The sequence below is a fragment of the Zingiber officinale genome, chromosome 6B (genome assembly GCF_018446385.1).
Source record: "Zingiber officinale cultivar Zhangliang chromosome 6B, Zo_v1.1, whole genome shotgun sequence".
Taxonomy (NCBI): Eukaryota; Viridiplantae; Streptophyta; class Magnoliopsida; order Zingiberales; family Zingiberaceae; genus Zingiber; species Zingiber officinale.
This window is the reverse complement of record NC_055996.1, coordinates 87,946,927-87,957,270: the sequence shown is the minus strand read 5'-3', so window position 1 is coordinate 87,957,270 and position 10,344 is coordinate 87,946,927. Positions and strand designations below refer to the sequence as shown.

General features: G+C 34.0%; 1 protein-coding gene across 1 annotated transcript; it reads right to left on the bottom strand.

Moving 5' to 3' along the window:
• Positions 1–878: 878 nt before the first annotated feature.
• Positions 879–9,907, bottom strand: LOC121992991 (glycoprotein 3-alpha-L-fucosyltransferase A-like). Its single transcript, XM_042547654.1, has 7 exons — positions 9,519–9,907; positions 7,034–7,194; positions 4,934–5,175; positions 4,094–4,198; positions 3,198–3,354; positions 1,502–1,729; positions 879–1,252 (listed from the first exon to the last, which is right to left on the bottom strand). Exons 1-7 carry the CDS (start codon positions 9,873–9,875, stop codon positions 997–999), a joined length of 1,506 nt encoding a protein of 501 aa, XP_042403588.1. The 5' UTR covers positions 9,876–9,907; the 3' UTR covers positions 879–996.
• Between the last annotated feature and the right edge of the window lie 437 nt (positions 9,908–10,344).

Genomic DNA, 10,344 nt, shown 5'->3' with positions numbered 1-10,344 from the left:
GTAGGTTTATTTTATGAGAGAGTTTTGTTTTGAATAATTCAAAAATAGTCATCAAAAAGTCTCAAAGTAAATGCCAAGAATTTTCAAAGTAACTTTCAAATTAAGCTATTTTTCAAATAGATTTTTCAAGACAATCGTCATGTATAAACTTTAGCAATTATTTTAAAAGATAATTTTTCAAAACATAAGTTGCAACTTATTAAGAGTGTTTCAAAAGACTTTTAAAGTAATTTTCAAGGAAGATATTTGAAAAATCTAAAAGTATTTTCAAAACTTCAGTTCTGAAATTATTTTGTAAAATATTTTTTAAAATAATTTTAATATAATTTTTAAACATATAATCTTTAAAATATTTTTTTTACTTTACAAGAATTTTATAAAATATTTTTAAAGAAATTAAGTAAAATACTTTTAAAAATATTTTTAAAATATTTTCAAGTAAAGTTTTAAAAAAATTTCAGAATACTTTCCAAAATATTTTTAAATTGTCCGATTGAATCAATTTATTTTAAAATTTTATTTTTTTAAGAAAAAAAAGCCTTAATCGAATTTGATTAAATCAATTTACAAATCAAATATAATAATCGATTATCCACGTACTGATGCTGTATCATTAATCATATTAAAAAAATCAATTAATTTCATAATCAATTGAATTAACCTATATCAATTTAATTTATTCGATTTAAATGACAAAACTTGATTTAATTCAATTTGAAGAAATAAAATTTGCTATCCAGGGGAAGATGTCTGCCGGTAAAAACATAGCAATAGACAGTATACGATACTCTTGGTTATGTGATTACAGTCTTTAAAATTTTATGCTAGCAAATGGATAAAATAAACTTCAGGACATGCTTCTCCGAGATTGCAAAAAATGAAAACAAATATGCACAACAATTTTTTTAACAATATCATACAAAATTGTGTATAAATAATTCTTATGCCAAATAAAGTTGGGAAACTAATAGAGATGAGAATTAGAAAAGGCCTCTATCATACGAAAATAACTTCAAATTTTGCACAAGGATTGCTCTCTACGTGTTTCCTAAAATCATCATCACTGTCAAACTTAAAGCTGTACAATGCTTGCCTCTGAGTGAGACCGACCGGGTAAATTCTGTAAATCTTCAAGTCATCTCCTCCTCGAATACTTTTCGGTCTTTCATTCCTCCACACAGGAGTGTGATTCAGTGACTTAAACTTTGATAACACTGCGGCTTCCATTCCTTCAAGAGTCAACATCCCTGATCTGCCAATGACAAAAGAGATTGTGTCAAGATGCGGTTGATAAAAGTAATTCACAATCTAAAAGAAACTTAAGGGAGGGCGGGTGGTTCCTATGCGCAAGATATTCTGGCTAACATGGATCTGGAATGTGTGCAATTTTACTCTTACAAGGGAGCAACCTTACCGATGTGCGAAAACAACTTTGGGAGAAATGTGTAAAGAAATAACACTAGAAAATCACTGATGAGTTAATAGCTAGATGATAAATAACCTTAGGAAGACGGATTCCATATGAAATCTTCCTCTTTCTCTCACATATAGATGGTACACAGTTCCTGACATGGTGGTGCATTTGCATGGGCGTTTCTGAAACTTAGTAGCCATTTCTTCCTTGTCTGTGATCTTTGTTGCAAGAAAAATGCATAGACGGCATGACGAGTGAACTGCAGCCATGTCCACAAGTGCCTTGAAAGAATCAGACGGACCCTCGTGTTTCCAACTGAAAAACAAGACCATTGAAGAGGAGAGTGAAATTCAAATAACTAAACTAAAAGGTACACCATTTCTCTTGAGAATGCTTCGTACATCAAGTGAACTGAGAAAGAAATTATAAATTTGCACAAATTCTCAAGGGATGAGTATCCTATTTTGACATCCAATCTAGATGGCGCTATGGACAGCTTGAACAATGAATCATTCATAAGACTACAAGGTTTACTTGGATGGATAACAAAAGGGGAAAGAAGAGAGAAAATTTAAGATAAATGTTGTTATTCATGATATCTGCAATTTTATGATTTTGAATAGAAAAAATATATATATGTTTCTCACCTGATGAAGCTATTGCATATCATGGTTACTCTCAAGCAACAAACAATTATGGAATTGGAGAGACGAGCAATGATATGAAGGCCCAAAGACAAAGGAACACAATGACATAGCACATCTTGGATGAAGATATTGCATGTGGACTTAACAGGAAAATTTTGTATCAAACAGGAGAGTTGTAGGCACCCGAGATGAAACATGAGAAATAATCAGGAACTAAGTTATTGCCATTTGGTTTCATAGTCAAGGGGCATAAGGTGTACTTATAATGAATCTTGAGAATCATCAATCAACTTCTGCTCATGCATATGTCTTCATGTTAAGTTATTAGATGGCACTCAGAAGCTTGATTGTAGAGAAAAGACAAAACAGCCATAGAAACCATAAGGAAAAAAAATACTATGTATAGATAGAGGGAATACATTTTATTTTTTATTTTAAAAAAAAAAAGATAAACAAATAAAACACAGAAAAACTTCCGTAGTGAAATCTTGTTACTATTTATTCTCTCATTTCTATATCAAAGTTGAATTCCTTTATATTATTTTAGAAAATTTATGATATTTGACATGCCAACCACCTTGCAATATAAGTCCAAAATTTATCATTTTTTCTTCATGTAGATGCCCATATATTTGCATTTCATCTCATAAGATCAGACAACATGCCCAAAAGTAAAACTCCCAATTTTCAGTTGCAAACCGTGGGACTGAAACATACATGCAAAAGAGCTTATGGCATTTATCAAAAGAATATTCATCAACAGAGATGAGCTCCTTGTGTGACTTTTTTTTTTAAACAACGAAGGATTCTTTGGAGTCTTCTGACCAAAAAGAAGTTCTATGATTTCTTGAAAACCAATTGAAAGACTACATTGTTAAGGAATTTCTATTGTTGAGCTATGGATCTCATACTGCTCTTGGAACAAAATATGCTGTGCTAGCTACTACCAAACCTTACTCCAAAACTCATTAGAGATCTTACACTTGACCATGAAACAAGTTTTTCAGTTACGAACTCAATGCTGCTTCATGCATTTGCTTAAATGAATTTAGTTTTACAACAATAAAAAACCAACTGAATTTCAAGTATCACCAAAGAAATGAGAGATATTGCAAATAATCGGTGCCTGTAAGTACCTTACTGACTTATTATATGCATTTAGATTTGTTGCAAGGAACTTCATGGTTTTAGCCACTGATTCAACATCATCAAGTTCTTTAATATGTAAAACAGAACTAGGAGAAGGTGCAAACTCCTGGATATTGGGGGCACCAACCACAACTGGAATAGCTCCTGCAAGTAAGTCAACATAAAGAAATACGGGTAAGAGGGAAAAAAGAATTGTCATTCCTCCAGTTCAGGACTCTTCAAAATTGATGAACAATGGATTGTCGTTCTAATGCATATGTCGAAACAGGTCAAAATGTAATTGCAGGAAAGATGTTAATGAATGGCATGCCACATATTCAAGAAGTGTAACACGAACAGCAAATAGTTATGGGCCCCAATTGTTTATGTTCAGCTACATAAATCTTGTACTTTCATTGAACTCTATGTAGGATATAATGTATGCAATACCAATGGATGGCAAGTGCCAAGTGGTAAAGAAAAAAAAAACAATCAAATGGTCTACCATGCTAGCTGCAGTGAGAATAGTAGTTGGTTATGTACGAAGGACAAAAGTTGATTGAAAGAAGAATTAACGTTGCTTTAACTAAATCAATGTAATCATTTATGGTAGTATTAGTTGCAAAAAAAAAAAAAAAAAACTATGTAAAACCAATAGAATCAGTGCAGTTGTTAGGAAAAAAAATCCTATAAAAGATATATAATTTATCTGTTTGCAAAACAACCATTGTGTTTCAGTAACTTAATTGCCACAGCTGTGTCAACAAAAGAATCCCACTTTGAACAAATAACAAAAATCCACATGGGATTAATCACCACGGAAGTCACAAATATTCACATGAATCTACATAAAAGTTAACAGAAATAACTCATTGGAAAATTTTAAAGTAGAAAGTAACAATACCTGCAACAAGGGACTGGAAGAATTTTTCTGTAACATAGTCCTCCTCATTAGAGTTCTCAAATGCCAAACTAAATTTGTAGCGTTTCAATGCTTCAATCTTGTCCACTAATAAGGGAAAAAGAATGAATGTATTAATTCAAGAATCAATTAACATCTTTCATCACAAAACCATCAAATTTAGATATCATTCATAAAGAATTTAAAATGAAAGACTATGTGCCAAGATTAGGTTTTCATCTTTCAAAGACAAATGAAGAAATCTAATTTTCAAAATATGCTTGACCATCCTCAAGTATTACTCTATGACTACGGATTATGGAGATTACAGTATTTCCAATTTATCTTAAGTGGATTTATAATAATACTATAAAGGCTCTCAAGATAATATTCAGTTAATCTGGTTTGAATTTAGAAACATCAGAGTAGCTTCACAATGATACACATAAGCAAAAGAAGAAAAAGAAGCTACACACACATGATATGCCCTCCCGCTATTTAGGATTGAACGCAAACCTCTTAACTAGGCTTTATTTATTTGTTCTTTTTTTTTTCTGTTTTACCTGACAAGCTAGACATGATTGATATTAGTGTCTCCAACTTGATCAGGATCCAGAAATGTTAGAATAATGGCTTTAGGCTTTTAGCCTACCATTGCTTATCTATTCACAATTGTGCTTGGCTAATCCGCATATGGTGTAATCAGGCTCTTCTATATATGGTGCAATCATCCAGCTGTAATTTATTCAGTTGCATGTTTTCTTTTGTTGTATAAGCCAGATCATTGTAATGCATGATACCATAACATAAGCAGTTCAGCAAATAGGAAGGTTCTTAACATACCATTTTCATCTCGATTTTTATGACAAGCACCATAAGAATCAATCTGTATACCGAAATTTTCAAGCATTTCAAGAGCCTGTATACGGAAATTACGGGCACCACAATTGGAAATAAAGGCAGCTGCATGGGCTTTCTCAGTTTTTGGATGCATAGGAGCCATGATATCGTATTCTGCCCATGAGAAGTATCCAACTGGGACATCTGATGACAGACTCGTAGTCATTAGAATGTCATAACCTCTCCTGACATGAAAGAAAGAGTCTCAGTTTCAGATTGAAAGTACACACTGAAAATTAATGATTCATGCACTATTATAACCAAAGAGTGTTATTTAACAAGAACACACAGAATCCCCAAATGGCGAAGCTACTTTATTTTTGCCCAACCAATGCACCTTCTTCTTTTTTTTTTGCATACAAAACTACCCAATTTGGTGCACTACATCCGTATTTTCCAATTACTTAGATGGCAAAAATATACTTGTTATGGAGAAAAAATTATACTAGTCAATTCGTGAGAATGAACAAAAAAAATCCTTGATCATCAAATAACTACAAAATCATACTAGAAGTTTCTCAAAATCTAGAGCATTTAGGTGTGTTTTAGTTGAACTGGACCATCAATGGTTCTTGCCCCCAAAAAAAACCCCTGATGACCTAAAACGTGTCATTTTGACTTTAAAATATACTAGAGGCTTCCTACAATTTCTGGTTGAGCACCTATATGATTTTTGATATAAAACAGGTCATGAGGTCAGCAAGAAATATTTTTTAAAAGCTCTTTAATAATTTAGAACATGTCATTTTAACTAGAAACACAAACCAAAGGCTTCCTAGAATCTCAGGTCAAGTGTGCAAATGTTTTTAGTTAAAAAAAAAACATTTTTGAGTTGGAAATGGTCCATCAACTTGATGCCTGAAAAATAATCATATTGGATATATATATATATATATATATATATATATATCTAGAGAGAGAGAGAGAGAGAGAGAATCAAATTCTTGGAGTCTCATATGGAATGTTCAGATGATTTTCTAGTTGGAAAAAAAATCTATTGTGGAGTTGAAATGAGTCATTAAGAATTTTTTGCCAAAAACTCTTTGATGGAATATTATTCCAAAAACTCCAACATGATTCAAATCATGTCATTTTGCCAGAATATCATACCAAAAAGCTTCCTGGAAGTCTCAAGTAGAACTTCCAAACATTTTTGAGTTGAAAGTGGAGTTTTTCCAAAAATGACCCATTAGAACTAAAAAGAATGCCTAAACACCACATTTTCACAAGAAGTTTCTGGTACGATTTTCTAGCCAAAGTAACATGATTTTGGGACATCAAAGAGTCTATGGCCACAACTTAATAGGGCATTCCAACTAAATAAATAAATAAAAATAGGCCTACCTCTAGTCCTCTTGAATTCACTTGTATAAATTTTTCCAAAATAATTTTGTCAATTGTTGGAAAAGAGAAGGGTTCAGTTCACCAAACCAGTGGTATTTTAAATATTTGGGAAAAAAAAGGTAGGCTATTTCAGCATTCTGAGAGTAGGATTCATTCTTTAGGAGAAACTCAAAATCAGATGTGACCTTTGAGAAATCTGCCATAAATATGCTCAATTTTTTGAGGGAAAGGGACACACTGATATCTATATCATGCTGCCAAAAACTTAACAACAGTAGGTAGAAGAAGATTAGCTTTTATAGAAGGCAAAATACATCTAAAACTCATATTTATGAGTTATGACCGACCACAATTTCATACACCAAAAAACTGATTCTATATTTGAGATTATCAAATAAAGGTTTTCCGAAGAATGTTAGCAGTGATCAGAACCGGTATGAACACTACATACCAAGTGATATATTATCATATGCTGGTGAAACTGATTTTAAAAAAAAAAGAATTTAATATGCCACTACCGGTGGAGTAGACAACATATTCTTCTGGAGGTGGAAGACCAAGTCTCAAAACTATGATTGATAATATGAATATGAAATTCAGAAATAATCACCTCTACAGTCCCAGATCAACCACAAAATACCTTTACATTTTACATCTCATGCAGATAGGACACTTGCTGTATGGATTATGCTTACCCACCCTCGTGCCACTTCAATCTGGTTTTCCATATAGTACTTTGATGATTCCATCGACCGATGTACACTAGCTGTCAAGGGGGTTCGAGGTAAGTTAAATGTAGCATCAGGTGTCCGATCTAATACATTTCCAAATTGACATCCAACAGAGCATGTACTCCAGTCCTGTAGATATGAAAGGAAAAGATACTAACTCATACATGCCAGAAAAACAAATATAAAAACAGAAAGCATACCTAGATACAATGCAACATTATAAGATGTTTAAGATTTCCATAAAACCAAGAAGGCTATTGGAGTTTGTCTAAGCTAGGGTGCTGGATGTCAATAGTTGAACATGGATAACTTAGCATATATGGTGTGCTTGCATTGCAGTGATGTTCCCACACGAGTGACTATCATTTTATGATGGATCAGACTCCATTTATGCCTTCAACATGGTATTAGAGACAAAGAGTGGCATGTATATTTAAGCTATGATGAGTATGAGGGCAATAGTTGAAGTGGGCAAGCTCCACGTCCATGGTCTCACACGGATAAGCATGATGGTTTATAATGTGAGTCAAGCATAAAGGTATGAATCGTGATGAACACACAAGTCAGTGAAACTGTGAACAATGATAAACATGAGTGTGTTGAAGCCAAGTGCTACATACCTAAATTCTTTAAGGACAAGTGTGGTCTTAATAAGTGCAGTGATGTAGGGTGTCCTGATATGATGCCCCCCTACCAAATGGCCAATCATTTTAGCTGGAATGGGTTCCATCATGTGCCCAACAAATTAAATTATAGATAAAGTCTTTTTCTTTTACTTTCAAAGAAGAAAATCTCAAAAACTTTTGACAATTTTCAAAGAAGATATTTTGCAAAATATTTAGAGAAAATTAATTATCATGACTTGTAGGCTTTTGAAGGAATCAAAAAGCAGTGCATTGATTATCACAATGATTTTGCTATGAAAATATCTCTTTCCCTGTAATCAGAAAATACGCTATATGTGATCAAGATTAATCTAATTGAACCCATATCATCTGATTTAACTATAACAGACTTCAAACAACGTGCAAGTAACTTTTGGCAGTTCAAGTACATAATGTTTCATTAAAGATAATAAATCTCTAAAAGAACTTCAAATATAATGACACAATAATAATTCCTAATTTTTTATACAATTAATCAAATTTCTTTTTTGTCATTTTAGGATCTGTCTTCAAACAGTTGAGAATTTGGTTGCCTTTTCATTGGTAAAGTCATAGAACTTTCATGCTTAGTATAATTTCTTTAGGGGAAATTTCAATCAATTTTCACCCTTCATCTGTATTTGATTTTTTTTTTCTCTCAATTAGCTCCGACTTACTAATGCACCACTTGTTTTCATCCTTAAATACTCACAAACAACCAATGGCTGAGCCAGCCCGGGTGATCTACCAGGGCTGATCCTGGGCGGTGGCCTACGAATGTCGACGCTATCATCCCGGACTGCTTCCCCTTTCTTTTGCGTTTTTTTTAAATCCCTTGCTGACCGCTACCTGGCCCCTAGGCTACCACACGGATAGTCTTGAACGTGGCTCCGCCCTTGCAAACAACAAATACAGCAAACACCTATGCTCAGGATGCATTTTTCACCAGATGCCAAGGCTAGACACAAGCTTCTGGGAATGTTACCACATGTTAGTCAATTGGCAGGCCAATGGTCACAGGAGTGTCAATTTACTCTGCATTACTACCATTTCAATAATATTTTGTAGCAGTAAAATATCTAACCAAATTTTAGTTAAAGATGGACTAGGTTGTCATTTCCTGTTAATTGCTGAAGTATGAGATTTTAGCATCTTTTCTATAAGCAACAGGAAGGCAGGAAGGAAATGGTGTAATTCTGAGTAGCAGATTACACAAATCTTTGCTGAAGCATCAGGAACAAAGGAAGAAACAAATACTTCATGCTTTAACTCCAAAACATTGGCTAGCAAAAGAATAGATCCATTTTAATATGCTGTTAGTATGTTACAGTTGCATGATTACTTTGTTTTTTTAACTGTGAAGCATTTGACTTCGTAATACTTTTTGTTATCTCTTCTCCTTAATTACTAAAAATGGTTATTGCATAGCTTCTAATGACTCCAACACATTATTTGCTTGATCAAAGTTACTTTAATAAAGGAGTACATATTACATGTCATATAGGCTAGTGAACAAATGATGGATCCTGTTGCTTAGTGAATGGTTTGCAACAAATCCTCTGGAGTAAAAGTGAACTGGATTGCTTGAGTATACCAACTTGAGCTTCTCTTATGGGTATTAAAAACATTTCTAGCTACCAACAAAGCACTTCTTGTTTCGAAAGTGAAGATTGTCACTGTGTGAACTGAATCAACAAACAAGGGACAAAAACGATCCCTCCTACTCGTCAAAGCCAGAAAAAATCGATCTTTCGGATAACCTAGACAAGCAAATTTTAAAAATAATTACAAAAATTGACTCGAAAAAACCTGCTTTTCGCCACCAGAGACGATGATCGGATCGGTGGTGAAACTTCTCGAATACGGGATGGCATCCTCTCTCTCCAACCAATCCTCGCATCGCCCTTCGTCCTCGCCATCAGCAACTTCTTCTTGAAGGGAACCGTTGAAGGAAGGGAAGGACGATGCCAAGGAGTCCTCAAAGGCGGCGGTGGTGGAAGGGAACTGGAAGGTGGTGGTCCAGTGTTGGACCATGCTGGCGTTCTTGGCGATGTCGAGGCGGACGAGGAAGACAACTTCGGCGATGACGACGAGGGCCACGACGAGGGGCAGCAGGTTCGGCCATCGCCGCCTCGGGGTCGATGCTGCTCCCATCGGATCTCTCATTCTCACAAAGAAGAAAAGTCAAAAGCATAGAAAAATTGAGATTACTATAATGACTACCCTTGCCAACTGTCATATTAATTTTTATTTAAATATATATATATATAGAAAAATTATCATTTTACCTCCAAAAAATAATAATAAATTAAGGTGGTGTTTTATTAAAGGATGAAAATGACTATAGGTATAAGTTTGATACTAAGGTGTAATAGAAATGTGAATGGAAATAAAACTCATCTACTTATATAGGTTTGGTTGATTCCTATAAATATAGAAATCATTCTCAATTTGTCATTCCCAAACTCATAATCCAAACATCATCTTTTACTATCATTTCATTTCCTCATTTCCAAACTCATCAACCAAACACCTCCTAATTCTTGTTGGAACTGAAATGTAGCTAGAGGGGGGTGAATAGCTCGGCGCGATCTCGTGTTTGTCGTTGCTTGTTTCTTGAGATGGTGTGCAGCGG